Genomic DNA, 18,611 nt, shown 5'->3' on the forward strand with positions numbered 1-18,611 from the left:
AGAAAGGAAGGAAGGGAGGAGAAGAAGAAAGGAAGGGAGGAGAAGAAGAAAGGAAGGAAGGGAGGAGAAGAAGAAAGGAAGGAAGGGAGGAGAAGAAGAAAGGAAGGAAGGGAGGAGAAGAAGAAAGGAAGGAAGGGAGGGAGAAGAAGAAAGGAAGGAAGGGAGGGAGAAGAAGAAAGGAAGGAAGGGAGGGAGAAGAAGAAAGGAAGGAAGGGAGGGAGAAGAAGAAAGGAAGGAAGGAAGGGAGGGAGAAGAAGAAAGGAAGGGAGGAGAAGGAAGGGAGGAGAAGGAAGGGAGGAGGAGGAGGAGGAGGAGGAGGAGGAGGAGGAGGAGGAGAAGGAGAAGGAGAAGGAGAAGGAGAAGGAGAAGGAGAAGGAGAAGGAGAAGGAGAAGGAGAAGAAGAAGAAGAAGAAGAAGAAGGAGAAGAAAGAAGAAGAAAGAAGAAGAAAGAAAGGAGGAGGAGGAGGAGAAGGAAGCAAGGGAATGAGAAGGAAGAAAGGACGGACGGACGGACGGACGGACGGACGGACGGACGAAAGAAGAGAAAAGGGAAGGAAGTAAGGAAGAGAGGGGAGTAGAAGGAAGGAAAAGAAGAAGGGGGAAAGGTGGGGTGGTCACAGTCACATGGTACTCACTGGCAGGACAGGAAGTTCCAGTTGTCTTTACGTGGGATCCAATCAGGGAACTCCCAGTCTGAGTGGTAGGCATTCCGGCTGTGGAGAAGAGATGAGATAAGAAAGTGCTGCGATATGGAGGAAAAAAAAAAAAAAAGCTATGGGTCATGGATATAAACTACCATATATTCCAGCATGCACTCACCCAGCTGCCTCATTCCATGGCTCACATTTCTTATCCTCAGCAGACACCTCCCCGACTGCAGTTTCCCTTTTTTTGAAACTCTTCCACACAAACCTTCCGGAATTCTCCAACCCTCCAGGAAGGTATAAAACCTTCATTCCTCCCACCTTCACATCCCTCATCACTCCACTCATCTACAACACAACTGGTAATGCCAAATATTCTTCCCCTTCAGATTCCTTTCTTTAGAGTATAATGCCCCGCACACACGAGAGGACTTATGTCCGGCAGACTTCCAAAGGAGTTCCGCCGGAGTTCTGGCGGACTTTTCGACCGAACGGACTTGGACACACACCATCACACCAAACTCCGACGGAGTCGAACGCGATGACGTACGACTGGATTCGAATAAGGAAGTTCATAGCCAGTAGCCAATAGCTGCCCTAGCGTCGGTTTTAGTCCGTCGGAGTAGCATACACACGAGCGGATTTTTCGAAGGGGACCGGGTCCGGCGGAGTTCCGTCGGGAAAATTTGAAGCATGCTTCATTTCTAAAGTCCGTCAGACTTTTGCGAAGCTAAAGTCCGTTGCAGCCCACACACGATCGAATAGTCTGACGGACTCAGTCCGTCGGACTTTGGATGTTAAAAAGTCCGCTCGTGTGTACGGGCTTAAGCTCTTCAGCTAAACTCAGTCTTTCCTTTGTGCGTTCTGTGTGTTACTAATAATACATTTTCTGTACATCTATATGTTCCATTCATAACAGCTCGCTTACTATAGTGATTGGTTACAGCTAACCAATTTTTACAGGGTGCCAGGTACCATAGAATATATGTGGGCCAATCACAGCATCACAATAGTAAGCAAGCGGTCATGAATGGAAGCCATTCATGACAGTATTGTATACATGTAATCACCATGATTGGTCATAGCAACGACATGATACCCTGGGCAGCTCACATCGGCCGGGTACAGAGCACCATGACCCGCTGTCACAGGATCGCTCCCCTGCATGCACAGCAGTTTGCATGTGCCGAGCGCGGCTGCTACTTATTGGCAGGACAGCGGTGGTCCAGATAAGATGCCGACTTGGTCTGGGTCCAGTCCGCCATTTAGGGACGTCTGGACTAGAGTGGCAACATCAGAGTCTCAACTACAGATGGCTCGGGGGGACTAAAGCTATGGGCAGGTCTGATACAAAACCTGTATGGAGGACATGGAAGCACACTTGTGGTTTCTGCATTCAGAGTCAGTCTGGCCCCAAGCCATAGTTGACTGAAGTGAAAAACTCCTTAAAAGATAGGGCAGAGGAGGTGGCCATACCAAACCAAGATGGGGAAGGCCATGAACATGGGAGCAAAAGGCATTGGGATCCTAGATGGCAAACGTCAGTTGGCACCGGAGCCATAAGGGGAGTGTGACGTGGGGGGGGGGGGGGGTTTGCCCAACCAGTACGGCAGGACATTCTCCTCCATTTCTAGAATCAGACATGTTGCAGTAGCCAAGAGGCAAAGCAACATATCTCAGGGTACAAATGAAAGTCTCGCATCCAACTGCTGGTAGCAGATAAGCCAAGGCAACTGGAAGTGACCAAGTCACTATAGCCTGGCAGCCGGAACAGACAGAAAAAAGGTTGTAGTTCCAGGCAGGCAGCCGGGTAGAGGAAACAGACCAAAGATTGTACAGAGCAAGCAAAACTTCACCAACATCAGCGCTCAATCAGCATTAAACACCTTACATGATAACTGAATGACCAAACAAGATGGTGTTGGAATTTTTTATGCCACAAGGTATTTGTGCAGCGGTTTTTAAAACGCAACAGTTCCGGAAAAAAAATTCTGAATTCTAATGCACAAAAACGCAATAGAACACCAACTTGTTTGGTAAAATTTAAGAGGTCACGCAGAGTGAATAGATACCAAACATGTCACGCTTTAAAATAGCGCATGGCAGCGAAACGGCGACAAACTATGTCAATTTTACTATCCATAGGCGACGCTTTAACCACTTAAGCCCCGGACCAATTTTCAGCCAAAGGACCAGGTCCCTTTTTTGCGATTCGGCACTGCGTCGCTTTAACTGACAATTACGTAGTCGTGCGACGTGGCTCCCAAACAAAATTGGCGTCTTTTTTTCCCCCCCACAAATAGAGCTTTCTTTTGGTGGTATTTGATCACCTCTGCGGTTTTTATTTTTTGCGCTATAAACAAAAAAAAAAAAAAAAAAAAAAAAAAAAAAAAAAAAAAAAAAAAGGGAGCGACAATTTTGAAAAAAAAAATGCAATATTGTTTACTTTTTGCTATAATAAATTTCCCCCCAAAAATATTAAAAAACATTTTTTTTCCTCAGTTTAGGCCGATACGTATTCTTCTACATTTTTTTTTTTTTACCAAAAATAACGAAAAAACACGCAATTCGCGATTAATTGGTTTGCGCTAAAGTTATAGCGTTTACAAAATAGGGGATAGTGTTATAGCATTTTTATTATTATTTTTTTTTTTTTTACTAGTAATGGCAGCGATCAGCGTTTTTTTCTCATGACTGCGACATTATGGCGGACACATCGAACATTTTTGGGACCCCTGTCATTTATACAGCAAATCAGTGCTATTTAAATGACACTGGCAGTGAAGGAGTTAACCACTAGGGGACGGGGAGGGGTTATGTGTGACGTTTTTGTTTTTATTGTTGGAGGGAGTGGCTTGGCATGTGACGTCACTGATCGTCTTTCCCTATAAACAGGGAACAGACGATCGGTGACAGCCTCACTAGGAAGCACAGGGAGAAGTTTGTTTACACAGACCTCTCCTCGTTCTTCAGCTCTGTGACCCGATCACGGGACACCGGCGGCGATCGGGTCCGCTGGTCCCGTGGCCATGGAGCTCAGGACCGGTTTGCGGGCGCGCGCGACCGGGCACTTAAAGAGCAACGTACCTGTACGTTGATGTGCCCAGCCGTGCCATTCTGCCAACATAAATGTGCAGGAGGCGGTCCTTAAGCGGTTAAAAAAGCCTTTACAGCTTACCACTTTAGATTTATACAAGAGGTTTATTGCTAGAATTACTGCCCACAATCTGACAGTCACGGTAATGCCTCACATGCGTGGAATGATCACTGTCCGCGTGCGTGCAGGACCGATACACGTATTCGCCTTTGAGCACGCGCCTTTAACTGCTTCCGGACCGCCCATTTACTGCGGTAGGATGGCCTGGCTGCGCCAAACGTGTGGTTGGCGTGCGTGTCCAATCACAGCGGGAGCCATCGTGGCTGCCGGGACCCGCCAATCGTTGGAGAGGCAGAAGGGCGGTCCGTCTATGTAAACAAGGCAGACCGCCGTTCTGTCAGAGAGAAACTTTAATCAGGAACACAGATCTCTCTATTCCTCTAGTTAAACCATCCCCCACACAGTTAGAAAGTGTTCCCTAGGGACACATTTAACCCTTTGAACACCCCTGATGTTAACCCCTTCCCTGCCAGTGTCATTTATATAGTGACAGTGCATTTTTTCTTCTTAGCACTGATCACTTTATTAGTGTCACTGGTCCCCAAAAAGTGTTACTTATGGTCTAATTTGTCTGTCGCAATCCAGCTAAAAATCACTGATCGCCACAAATACTAGATACATAGCTAGGTTGAAAAAAAAAAAATAATAAAAAAAAAAAAAAAAAAAAAAAAAATCAGAGATATAGATATAGATATAGATATATATAATATTATATACATATATACACATACACACACACACATACACACACACACACACACACACATATACACACACAATCCCATATGCCTCATCCTATACCCACAGTTGAAAATAAAAGTAGTAAAAATGCCATAAAAATATCCCATAGTTTGTAGACGTTATAAGTTTTGCGCAAATCAATATACACTTATTGGGCTTTTTTTCTTTTTTTTTTTACCAAAAATATGTAGCAGAATACATATTAGTATTTTTTTTTAATTGGATAGGTTTTATAGCAGAAAGTAAAAAGTTTTTAGTTTTTTTCCCCCAAAATAGTCAGCCTTTTTTTGTTTATAGCACAAAAACTAAAAACTGTAGAGGTGATCAAATACCACCAAAAGAAAGCTCTATTTGTGGGGAAAAAGGGGCATCATTTTATGTACAGCGTTGCACGACCGCACAATTGTCAGTTAAACAATGCAGTGCCCCATCACAAAAATGGCCTGGTCATTTAGAGTCACCCCCCCAGGGTTGAAGTGGTTAAGACTATTTTTTTTTTTTTTTTACACTGTCTTTTTTTTGATCACTTTATTGCCATCACAGGGGATATTTATATTCTCTGTGATAACAATAGGCAGTGACAGGTACACTTTATGGAGAGATCTGGGGTCTATTAGACCATAGATGTCTCCTTAGTCTCATCAGATGCTTTTAAGGGCAGAGATGGGCGTGATCAGATACTTTTCAAATTTAAAAATGGCGCCGTTTACATCCGGCGAAACCAGAAGTGATGAATGGCGCTCTTTACATCCGGCGAAACCAGTAGTGATGTGGTGTAACAAGGTCCTCTGTGCTGGCTGAAAAGGTGGGGGGAAGATTTCTCCAACCACTGTCCACGTTGGCTGTCCATTTTGGCAGCCATGGCACCTACAGGGTGGTACCTTTATTATACAAAGCACAGGAAGGAATAGGAGAGGTGACAACACTTACAAATCCATAGTGATCTCTGCAGACTTGTAGATGGGGGTCATGATGGAATTATGGAAGCCGTTCTCTGCAACACCTTTCATCTGAGGATAAGGCTTCTGTGAGAGAGAGAGAGAGAGAGACAATTCACTGTTAAAGATGGGCACATAGCCCCCCCTACATGTCATCTACTCAATCAGAACCCCCGAGGCACACCAAAAAGATTGGGCAACTACATTGCAAATAAGGTTTCAGAAACAGAATATCATACTAGAATGTACTGATAGAATACAACAAAGAACAAAGCGAATTAATGAATGAGAAGGATCTGGGTGTCCTAGTAGATCATAGATTACTAGGGGACTGCCCCATGTACATTCGCAGTGACGGGGCGGCCACTCTACGCCAGATCACGTCCATGTACGTGATCCGGCATTTCAGGGTAATGGGGTGCGCAAGCCCCCCTGCTCCCTAGCTGCACTGTGATTCGCTACAGCAATAGTCGTTAGCAGGTCCTGGCCAATGATTGATGGCCAGGACCTGCTAATCAGCTCTTAGCGAATCACAGTACAGAGCCCTGTGTTTACTAACACCACAGGGCTCTGTAAACCCAGCAGAGGTGTGGCTTCTTTTTTTTCTCCCTGCTTCAGCCACATCTACTAGTAAAAGCAGCACACAGTTAACCCCTTAAATGCCCATCGATATTAACCCTTTCCCAGCCAATGTCCTTAGTACAGTGACAGTCTAAATTATTAGCACTGATTACTGTATTAGTGTCACTGGGGATGGCAGTTCGCACCCAGTGTCAGATTGCCCGCTGCACTATCCCAGTTCCATTATAAGTCGCTGATCACCGAATTAATATAATATATATATATATATATATATACACACACACATATACACACACACACACACACACACACACACTATAATTTTCACACAAAGCATATACACACACTTTATTGGGATTTTGCCCCAATAAGAGCAAATTACTGAAGGAGTGTATTACTTAAAGCGGAGCTTATCTGCCGCCTCTCCCCCTCCGGTGCCATTCTGTGAGTGGGGAGATTGGGCATAGCTGCTCTGTGTGCTTCTCTCCTCTCGCAGCTCCACGTGTCTTGCGTGTCCTCTATTATTTATATGCAACAGGTTTATGCTGAAGGACACACAAGACACTTGGAGCTGTGGGGGGGGGGGGGGGGGGGAGCACACAGAGCAGCTATACCAGCCCCTTCCTTCTGTTGCACATTCACAGAAGTCTTTGTGTTTTGTGAATGAGTTCACATGATACAAAGGCTTCTGTGACTGGGCACAGGAGGGGAGGGGCTGGCATACAAGTTGCAAACGACTCTACAAATGAAGATGCCAGGCTTGTTGCAACTGGAATCCCTGCCCCTCCACGAATGAAGATGCCAGGCTCCCAGAACTACAGTAGTAGTCGTCTTCTGGGAGTACCAGAAAACTTGTCAGATGTAAATAGAGATAAGTCCAGGAGAGGTCATGCACCTGGTGGGGATTTAACTCAGTGTGCCTCCACTTTTTACAAAGCAGCTGAATTCCTGGAACCCAGTTAAAATTTTCTCAGCAGAGCTGAAGATAAGACATTCCATCCTCTTAAACTACTCAAAAAAACTGTGGCAGCCTGGGTAGGAGAGGTTATCCTGGTGGGTCTACATTTATTTTTTTGGCTTGCCAGCATCCAAATCCTTCTATAGGTGGATGTATAATCCAACACTATAGGATTTCTGGGTTTCTCAATGGATGATAAAGAAAGGCATGTTGTGGTACTGAATAGAGTGCATGGAAGGGCAACTAAGATGAGTGGATGAGCTCAGCAATGATCAAACAACAACTGATTTGAGTCTCATATTAAAAAGGTGAATTCCAGGAATCCAAGCCAATGGGGAAAGCCGTCATGTACAGACCACCTCAATCAGCAGTGATTGCGAGAAATCCAGAAATTCAGCTCCTTAGTAAAACGTGAAGGTACATTATGAGTCGAGTCCAGCAAGGTGCATGACAGCTCCTGTACTGCTACAGGGAAATGCAATTAGCAGACATCCAGCTGTTGCAGAACTACAAGTCCCATGAGGCATAGCAAGACTGACAGCCACAAGCATGACACCCAGAGGCAGAGGCATGATGGGACTTGTAGTTCTGCAACAGCTGGAGGTCCGCTAATTGCACATCCCTGTTCTATTGCTTATATCTGACAGGTTTATTGTACTCCCGGAAGACAGCCATCACTATTTTCGGAAGCTTGATACTGATCCTTCTGATCTCAGCATCTTCAACAGTAGAGTCGCTGCAGCTGCTATGCCCACCCCCGTCCGCTCCTCCTTTCCACTCACAGAAGCCTTTGTATTATGTGTACACATTCACAAAATACAAACGCTTCTGTGAATGGGCAGCTGAGGGCAGAGGCAGGAAAAAATAAATAAAAATAAAATTTACCACAATTTACCCTGGATTTTCCTTCCTCTGGAGCAAATATGGATTTAATGTTCTGAGGATACTATTTTTTTTTTTTTTTAGTTGAACTTGATACGCACATCTCTTTTTAAACCCTCTTTTGTAACACTACCCAGATGATGTAGAAATTGCATATTTCATATTTCCTTATTATTGGTTTAGTTGCCTCACAAATATATAGGAAAGCCTCTAATATCCTGGTTACCGTAGCTGACTTCTACCAAAGAAATGTCACTGCAAACTGACCAAGTCCTTAAATAGGTCAGTGTCATTTGTAGTGGGGGGTGGGTTGACCATTGCTTACACAGAAATCCTATATACTACAGTTATACCTTAAACAGTCAGTCTCACCTCAGAGCTTGCAATCATGCATGCGTCTGATCACCTATGTGCCACGCCTTCTGAAAAGCGGGCAGGACTCCGTGGCCGAAACCGCATCTTTAGTATTCTGGTAGAATTTTCTATTATCTGTCATTACTTTTACTAAAGGTTATACTTAAAACTATTTGTTAACTCTCTTTGCATATATCGAGTACAACCCCAAAACACTTAAAAAATACCACGTGACAAAACACCAGTTAGGTGGTTTTCTAAAACGGCATCATTCCATGCCCATCTCCAGTGGTTGCTCAATACTAGTCTGAAAAGCTTAGAAGAGGCTCTCCAGAGATGGGATGGTGAAAGTGAAGAAACAGGATGGGGCAGGCTGCACAGACAGGTAAGGCCACTCACCTCTCCAAAGGCAAAGACGTTCATGTTGTAGGATCGGAGGTCACTTTCAGCCTCATCGCTCAGGCAGTCATCCTCAACCTCCTCCTCCCGCAGCAGGTCTTCCGATACCACAAAGTCTGAATCGCCATCATCCGAATCCCGAGATTTCCTCTTCCTGCCCTTCTTCCCGGACTGTGGTGGCTTCGGCGTCTTCTCTGGACTGGTCTTCTGTTCTGGGGCGGAGTTATCTGGAACGGAGGGAGACGTTCGCCCTGGCACAGACAATTCTTCTGCAAGGTCATGGAGGTAGCGAAGAGCGCTGCGGAAAGAAGAGGAGAAGAGTGATAGTCATCTTCCTGGAACACCAGATTACCATGCCGGCTCAGACCCCAGCACCAAACCCCATAAACAGGGGAATAAAATAAAATAAAATAATAGTAATACACCCTACAAAACCAAAAACACACACACACACACACACACACACACCTCAATTCAAAAAGTGGTTCTAAAGTCTAAGCATTTTTTTTACCTGAATGCATAAAAAAAAAAAAAAAAAAAAAAGCCGCCGCACTACATGCCCACGCGCCCCTAAACACTTACCCAACTCCTCCACCGATCCAGCACTGTCCGGTCTGCAGCACTGCTAATCTGTCCTCCATCATAGGTTCCTGCTGTCAATTAAATCCTGTGAGGAGCATGAGGCATGGCCAAGTTGGGCTGTGTGTGTGTTTATGGATGCACAACGCGGCTTGGGAGAGCGCCGGTACAGCCTGCTGATGGGAGTATTGGTAGGAAGAAGAAGGAGGGGAGAGCACTGGTTGGGGACGCCAAATGAGAAGGTTTGGGATCTCTTTGTGCAATACCATTGCCCAAAAGCAGGCAAGTATAACTCATAAAAATATGCCCTTTACAATCACTAATACCAAAGTAGTCAGAATACCAACCTGTAAGAGCGGCAAGGATGTGGAATTCCCTTCCACAGGCGGTGGTCTCAGCAGGGAGCATCGAGTTTCAAGGAACTATTAGATAAGCACCTGAACGACCACAACATACAGGGATATACAACGCAATACTGACATATAATTAGACACATAGGTTGGACTTTTGTGTTTTTTTCAACCTCGCCTATTACGTAGCATTGAGAAAAAGGCAGCCAACAAGAAAGATGTATGCATGCCGTAGTTTAGAGTTTACATTCAGGAGAAGCAGACACCAATAAGCTGGATGTCAAGGAGGTGCTATAATGGAGGATTCATGTCAAGATGAGGCACCCATCAATAAAATGGATCCTGGCCATACAGTAACGTAGGGTTCACATCAAGAGGAGGCAGCAGCCATCAATAAAATAGAGGTTTGGAATGCTATAGGATAAGGTCCACATCAAGATGAGGCTGCCATTAAAAATACTGGATGTTGGCCATGTTGTATTGTAGGGTTCACATCAAGACGAGGCTGCCATCAATAAGACGTACTTTGGTTGCGCCATAATGCAAGGTTCCCATCCAAATGATAACACAGATGCTGGCCATGCCATAGCATAAGGCCCACGTCAAGATGAATGTTGGCCATCCCGTATTGGGAGGTTCACCTCAAGATGAGGCTGCCATCAATAAGACAGATGCTGTAGCACAGGGTTCACACCTATATGGGACAACCGTCAATAACACAGATTATGGCCATGCCGTAGTGTAGGGTTCACATACAGAGGAAACTGCCATCAACAAGACAGATGTTGGCCATGGCGTAGTATCGGGTTCACATCCAGATGAGGCAGCCATCAATCACATACCTGACGAAGGGGTCCTGCATGGCTCCAAAAATGATGCACTTAGTCTTTTGTCATGTGATCTCTCTGCAATAAAAGTTTTGGACTGCAATTTACGATCCATGGTGTGCTGGGGAACGTGTGTATTTAGCTGCCATCAATAAGACGGATGTTAGCCATGCCATATTGTGAGGTTCACATCAAGATGAGACAGCCATCGATAAAGATATACTTTGGTTGTGCCAGGTTCACATCCAAAGGCGACAGCAATCAAGAACACCGATTTTGGCCATGCATAAGGTTTGCATCAAGATGAGCCTACCGTCAAAAAATAAATAAATAAATATTAGGATTTTTGTACTCACCGTAAAATCCTTTTCTCTGTAATTCACCGACCGACACAGCTCCTCTCTAACAAAATGGGTTGTCAGCCCTATCACTGGAGATTACTAGGCAAGTTGTAATACAACACTTCAGAACTTTTAGTTCTGCCCAGGGGGCGGTCCCTAGGCTACAACCCCACAGCCTGCTCTAGCAGAACTCAGTACGTCAACAAGCAGTATAAACGTAAAGAGAAAAAAGGAGGGGCGGGTGCTGTGACGGTCGGTGAATTACAGAGAAAAGGATTTTACGGTGAGTACAAAAATCCTATTTTCTCTTATATTCACCAAGCTCCTCTCTGCAACTAAATGGGATGTCCCCAAGCAGTGCCAAACGAGGGGTGGGAAAAACAGCATGAGAACGTCATCCACCATGGTAAGTGGGAACTAGTGAAACCAAACCCACAAAAAAGAAAAAAAAAAAGAAGAAAAAAAAAAACCCAACAGTGTGTGGAAAAACACCACCACATAACCGGGTATCCTCAACAGGAGTGATCCCCAAGACCGCAACTATTTGCAGAAGTAATGCAACAGTGCATTAACATAACAGTACTGCGTTTTTATCCAAAAACCAGGAAAAAAATATCGATTGCATATAGAATTGCAACTACATGGCCGACTGCAAAACTTTGCGGCCAAAACAGGCATCAGCCGATGCACTGACGTCTACCTTGTAGAACTTGGTAAACGTATGAACAGACGACCAAGTCGCCGCTTTACACACCTGAGCAACCGACGCCTGGTGTCAGAAAGACCAAGACGTTCCGATTGCCCTGCCCCTTCAAGGCGTAGACTTGTACTACAAGATGTCTGATCCACCTGGAAATGGTGGCCGACGAGACCACCACACCCTTCTTTGGGCCAGCCACCGAAACAAACAGCGAGTCTGATTTCCAAAAGGGAGCTGTGGCAGACAAGTACACCTTCAGAGCCCGAACCATGTCAGGAGCGTGAAGGGCCACCTCTTTGGGGTGCTTCGGCTTAGGACACAACAATGGTAATACAATGTCCTCATTGATATGAAAAGCCGAGACCACCTTTGGTAGAAAGGACGGTTGCGGACGCAACACCACCTTATCCCTGTGGATGACCAGATAAGGCCACTTGCAAGACAAGGCTGCCAATTCCAAAACCCTCCTGGCCGATGTGATGGCCACTAGAAAGACCACTTTCTGGGAAAGAGTCAACAGGGGAATCTCCCTGATATTTTCAAACGGCGGTTTTTTGAAGCACCGACAACACCAGGTTCAAATCCCATGGGGGGTAACGGTGGGCGCACCGGAGGGACAACATGTCGTACCCCCTGGACGAAGGTACCCACTAAGGAGTGCGATGCCAGGGGTCGTTGGAGAAAAAATAAAAAAAAGACAGCCAAGGCTGAGATTTGCCCCTTGATGGTGCTCAATGCCAATCTCTGGTCTACTCCTTGCTGGAGAAACAGCAGGATCCTTGCTATGGAAAAGGAACGCGGATGCCACCCTTTCTCCTCACACATGGAGGAGATGTAGGCTTTCCAGGTACGAGGGTATATCTTCCGAGAAGAAGATTTCCGTGCCCTCAACATAGTTGGAATCACAGAGTCCAACAGACCCCGGTTCCTCAACACCTGGCTCTCAATAGCCATGCCGTTAAAGCCAGCGATGGTAAAGCAGGATGAAAGATTGGACCTTGAGATAGGAGGTCCTCTTGCAACGGCAGTCGCCAGGGAGTGTCTGCCACCAGACACACCAGGTTTGCGTACCAGGGCCGTTGAGGCAACCAGGATTACTGGAATCCCCTCGGCTTCCACTCTGCAAAGCAGACACGGTAACAGTTTCAGTGGAGGAAAGGCGTTGATCAGCTGGTACTGATCCCACTGAGCCACCAACGCGTCTGCCCATGGATCTCTTGTCCTGGACACGAATCCTGGCACCTTCCGATTGAGATGGGAGGCCAATAGATCCACATCTGGTGTGCCCCGCTTCAGGCACAGCAGCCTGAATATCTCCCGATGCAATGCCCATTCTCCTGGGTCCAGCATCTGTCGGCTCAGATAGTCCGCCTGCCAATTTTCCACCCCCGGGATGTAAATGGCCGACAGGGCCGGTACGTGTCGCTCTGCCCACCGAAGTATGTGAGCGACCTCCCGAGCAGCGGCTGAGCTTCTTGTTCCCCCTTGGTGATTTATGTATGCCACAGCCCTGGCATTGTCCGACTGTATTCTGATCGAACGCCCTTGAAGACACATCGACCATGTGTGGAGGCACAGCCTGATCGCTCTCAATTCAAGCAGATTGATCGGTAACTCAGATTCTTTCATCGACCAGAGGCCCTGAGCCGACTGAATCTCCATCACTCCACCCCAGCCGGATAGACTGGCGTCTGTAGTGATCACCGTCCATTTCAGAGGAAGGAACGATTTTCCGGACGGAATCACCGGGGACCTCAACCACCAGATCATAGAGTCCCTGACTGGCTGGCTCACCTGGACCTGTCGATCCAGGGACAACTGAGATTTGTCCCATCTCAACAAGATCTCCTTCTGCAGGACTCTGGTGTTGAACTGGGCGAAGGAGGCTACCATGAGTCCCAGTACTCGCATGCAAGAGCGGAGAGGTGACCACTTGTGGTGCATCAGCAGTTTCACCGCAGACCTGAGAGTCTGCAATTTGTCCGAAGGGAGAAAAACTCTTGCTTCCCTGGAGTCCAACAGTAAACCTAGATACTCCAGATGCTGGGTCGGCACAATCACCGACTTCTTTAGGTTCAACAGCCACCCAAATTCTTGCAGGGTCTGCATGGTGATCGCCGCATCCTCCTCTAATTCTGAGGCGGAAGATGCTCTCAGGAGGAGATCGTCCAGGTAACCCACGATCGCAATCCCACGTTGTCGCAGCAACGCCAATACTGGAGCTAGTACCTTGGTAAAGACTCGGGGGGGGGGGGCTGATGCCAGACCAAAGGGAAGAGCCACAAATTGGTAATGGGCTTCCCCGACTGCAAAAACTTTTGATGCCGAAGGCATATGGGTATGTGCAGGTACGCATCCTGGATGTCCAAGGACGCCAGGGAGTCCCCTTGATGGCGTGCAGCGACTACTGAGCGAACCGATTCCATTCTGAACCTCTGCACTTTTACAAAGTGATTGAGGGCTTTTAAGTCCAAGATCGGACGTACCCCTTCCTTCTTGGGAACCACAAACAGATTTGAGTAGAATCCCTGGAAGAGTTCCGATTCCGGAACTGGTACAATCACCCCTTGATTCAGCAAGTCCCTTACCACCCCCAATAGGGCCTCCCGGCGAACCGGGACACGGGTATGCTGGAGGGGAAGAATCTGTTTGGCGGCCAAGAGAGAAACTCTATCTTGTAGCCTGTGGAAATCAGATCGCAGACCCATTGGTCGCATAACTGGGAGGACCACCGGGCTGCAAACTCCCAAAGGCAACCCCCCCAACGAGACATGGGTGGGAGCAAACCTTCATGCGGTAGCACTTTTGTTCGCAGGCTTGCGGTTCCAGGACGTTTTTGACCGTCCATGGGCATCCTGTCAGGCTGGGGACGTTTTGTCGAAGCACCGGGCGGACCAAAAAGCTGCTTGTGAGCGGAAAAAGAGGGCCATTGCCTGCGGCGTGGCTCCTTAGCCTTAGAGTACTCTTACCACCAGTGGCATTTTTAATAATGTCATTTAACGAGGCTCCAAAGAGCCGGTCGCCAAGGAAGGGAAGATCCGTCAGGGCTTTCTTGGATGCCTGGTCAGCAGACCAGCATTTCAACCAAATCAGGCTCCTCAACACCACGGCGGACACTGAAGCCCTGGATAACAGAGGGAGAGTATCCAGGGCCGCGTCACAGACGTACTTAAGGCCTTGCACTAGTTGGTCTGCTAGTTCCACGCAGACAGGGGAGGAGTTTTGCTCTCCCAATTCGCGGTGCAAAACTTTTGCCCACTCAGTCAGTGTCTGCGACACCAGTGCAGATGCCAGTACAGGTCGCACGGCTGACCCCACAACCGTAAACAAGGAACGAGCCACCGCCTCGGCCTTCCAGTCCGTGGGATCCTTGAATGCAGGAGTCCCCTCAACCAGGATCATGGTTACTTTATTTAACCTGGATACTGGGGGGGGTCCATGACCGAAGGAGCCAACCATTTCCTGAGAAGGCTTTCCTCAAAGGGGTAATGCACCGCCATGTATTTGGGGACCGAAAAGGTCCATTGCGGGCGACCCCATTCCTTGTAAATGAACTTGTCAAAATAAGTCAGATATGGGAACACCTTAGGTGAATGTGCTGGCTTGCGGGACCCAAAAGGGACCGGTACATCAGCAGAGGGATCCGCTGGCTCCTGAATCTTCAGGATATCACGCACAGCTGTGATAAGTGCTCCAACTAGTGCTTTATCGCGCACAGACCCGGACTCACCCTCACTCTCCGAACGGTCCTGGTCAGCATCATCTGACAAGACAGAACAGGGGTCACCTGCCTCAGCAGGACCCGAGTCTGCGCCAGAGCTCTTCCCAGAGCACCTTTCTTCCCATGTACCGCCTCTATCTTGGCAATGAACGAATTGAGGACCGCCGTAAGGGTGACCATAGGGACCGCGCAGTCCACAGGTGACCCGGTTGCAATTGCCTGGATTTCGGGGGAAGAAACACCAGTTTCTGAAGCCATGCTGACCCTACCCTGTCTGCCACCCGAAGGGGACTTAGGACAGGGACAGTCCCAGGGGCTTTAACCCGTTGGAATTACCACCCTGGGCCTTTCCGCTCTGTATTACCACAATGCCTGATTATCCCCAGCGCTCCCAGATGCAGAGATAGCAAAATACTGTGTCGGTGGCCGGCCGGTCGCACGATCGGTGAACGATATATCACGGTCATATGTACGCCCCGGAGCATAAAGCTCGTGACCACCTCTGCAGCCGAGGTATGTCATGGCCTGCCGAGCCGTAGCTGCGACCTGCACACGCTCGATGGCCGGACTGGGGAGACTACAAGGGTAAGTGAACAAGCCTGTCACCCAGCTGGCTGTTGATAGAAGATCACAGGATCATTCATCTTGCGCAAAAAGCCAAGCTTCTGCACCAAAAAAAAGACATGGACCTATGGGCCCACAGGGTTCCTTGGTCTTATCTCCTCACTAGGCAAGAAAGAACTGAGTTCTGCTAGAGCAGGCTGTGGGGTTGTAGCCTAGGGACCGCCCCCTGGGAAAAGTGTTGTATTACAACTTGCCTAGTAATCTCCAGTTATAGGGCGGACAACCCATTTTGTTACAGAGAGGAGCTGTGTCGGTCGGTGAATATGAAGCCGCGTACACACGGGGCGGACTGTCTGGCCAACTTAGTCCGTCAGACAATCCGACGGACAGTCCGTCATACTTTCGAATGAACGGACTTGACCACACACACACCACTTTTTGAGCGGACTAATACGGCGTACTAAGTCCGCCATACTATTCGCCCTACTTTTGAAATGAACGGACTCACCCACACACGCGGAGGAAAGTCCGCTCATTTCAAGCGCGTCTCCAGGTAGGCGGGGCCCGCGAAGGAGACGTTGCTGACCCCGCCGCCTGGAATGGACTTAAAGGGGAACCCCAACGCCGAAAAAAAAAAATTGGCGGGTCCCCCCCAAGTCCACAACAGACCCTTGTCCGAGCACGCTACCCGGCCGGCCAGGAAAGGGGGGCGAGCGAGCGCCCCCCCTCCTGAGCCGTACCAGGCCGCGTGCCCTCAACATGGGGGGGTGCCTTGGGGAAGGGGGGGCCGCGCGGCCCCCCCACCCCAAAGCACCTTGTCCCCATGTTGATGAGGACAAGGGCCTCTTCCCGACAACCCTGGCCGTTGGTTGTCGGGGTCTGCGGGCGGGGGGCTTATCGGAATCCGGGAGCCCCCTTTAATAAGGGGGCCCCCGGATACCGGCCCCCCACCCTATGTGAATGAGTATGGGGTACAATGTACCCCTACCCATTCACCTGTAAAATAAAAGTACAAAAAAAAAAAAAACACAACACACAAGATAAAATACTTTATTGCACAGCTCCGGGGGTCTTCCGTCTTTGGGGGTCTTCTCGCCGGACTCCTCCGCCATCTTCTTGTAGCTCTTTTACTAGCGGAGGAGTCCGGCTTTCTTCCTCGCCGCCGGCCTCTTCTCCCGACTTCGGGGGTCTTGTCCCCCTCTTCGGTTCTTCTGCCGGGCCACCGCGCCTTCTTATAGCTCTTTTACAGGCGGTGGCCCGGTGTTCTGTCGCCGCCGTCGCCTTCCGTTCTTCTTCTTCTTCTCCAGGAGATGTTGCCTCGACGATCTCTCCGGCCGGAATGCCAGGGACGCACTGCGCGGCCACTTATATAGGGACAAGGGGCGGTGTCACATGGCTTTATGTCACATGGGTTGGTCACATGGGGACTATGACATCGTAAGGGGGCGGGGTCACCATGTGACACCAACCCATGTGACATAAAGCCATGTGACACCGCCCCTTGTCCCTATATAAGTGGCCGCGCAGTGCGTCCCTGGCATTCCGGCCGGAGAGATCGTCGAGGCAACATCTCCTGGAGAAGGAGAAGAAGAAGAAGAACAGAAGGCGGCGGCGACGACAGAAGACCGGGCCACCGCCTGTAAAAGAGCTATAAGAAGGCGCGGTGGCCCGGCAGAAGAACCGAAGAGGGGGACAAGACCCCCGAAGTCGTGAGAAGAGGCCGGCGGCGGCGAGGAAAAAAGCCGGACTCCTCCGCTAGTAAAAGAGCTACAAGAAGATAGCGGAGGAGTCCGGCGAGAAGACCCCCCCCCCCCCAAGACGGAAGACCCCCGGAGCTGTGCAATAAAGTATTTTATCTCGTGTGTTGTGTTTTATTTTGTACTTTTATTTTACAGGTGAATGGGTAGGGGTACATTGTACCCCATACTCATTCACATAGGGTGGGGGGCCGGTATCCGGGGGCCCCCTTATTAAAGGGGGCTCCCGGATTCCGATAAGCCCCCCGCCCGCAGACCCCGACAACCAACGGCCAGGGTTGTCGGGAAGAGGCCCTTGTCCTCATCAACATGGGGACAAGGTGCTTTGGGGTGGGGGGCCGCGCGGCCCCCCCTTCCCCAAGGCACCCCCCCATGTTGAGGGCACGCGGCCTGGTACGGTTTAGGAGGGGGGGGCGCTCGCTAGCCCCCCTTTCCTGGCCGGCCGGGTAGCGTGCTCGGACAAGGGTCTGTTGTGGACTTGGGGGGGACCCCCACGCCGATTTTTTTCGGCGTTGGGGGTCCCCTTTAAGTCCATACCAGGCGGCGGGGCCAGCGACGTCTCCTTCGCGGGCCCCGCCTACCTGGATACCCGCTCGAAATGAGCGGACTTTTCTCCGGGCGGGAAAAGTCCGCTCATTTCAAAAGTACGGCGGACTGGCACACACACAGGCGGATTGTCCGCCGAAATGCGAGTCCGACGGACAGTATTACAGAAATTCCGAAATACTTAGTCCGCCAGACTGCACACTGAAAAAGTCCGCTGAAGCCCACACACGAGCGGACTGTCCGCTGAAATGTGTTTCGGCGGACTAAGTAGGCCAGACAGTCCGCCCGTGTGTACGCGGCTTAAGAGAAAAGACAGATGTTGGCCATGCCATATTGTAGGCATCACCTCCAGATGAGGTTGCCATCAATAAGACGGATGTTGGCCATGCCATAGCATTGGGCTCAGATTCAGATTAAGCAACCATCAATAACACAAATGTTGCCACTGCCACAGCATTGGGTTCACATCAAGAGGGACAGCCATCAATAAGATGTACTTTGGTTGTACCATAGTTTAAGTTTTACATACAGATGAGGAAACCATCAAATAGAAGCCTACAAGACAGATGTT

At 48.8% G+C, this 18,611-nt stretch overlaps 1 protein-coding gene across 1 annotated transcript in view; it reads right to left on the reverse strand.

Annotated features, from left to right (window-relative positions):
- The window catches only part of GTF3C2 (general transcription factor IIIC subunit 2), a 51,880-nt gene that overhangs the window by 21,191 nt on the left and 12,078 nt on the right, over positions 1 to 18,611 (reverse strand). The window contains 3 exon segments of the mRNA XM_077485247.1: positions 636 to 713; positions 5,473 to 5,567; positions 8,656 to 8,953. Coding sequence (XP_077341373.1) covers positions 636 to 713; positions 5,473 to 5,567; positions 8,656 to 8,953 — 471 coding nt within the window.

Source organism: Lithobates pipiens, unplaced genomic scaffold, assembly GCF_037356315.1.
Source record: "Lithobates pipiens isolate NorthernLeopardFrog02 unplaced genomic scaffold, aLitPip1_a1.2 Scaffold_18, whole genome shotgun sequence".
NCBI lineage: Eukaryota > Metazoa > Chordata > Amphibia > Anura > Ranidae > Lithobates > Lithobates pipiens.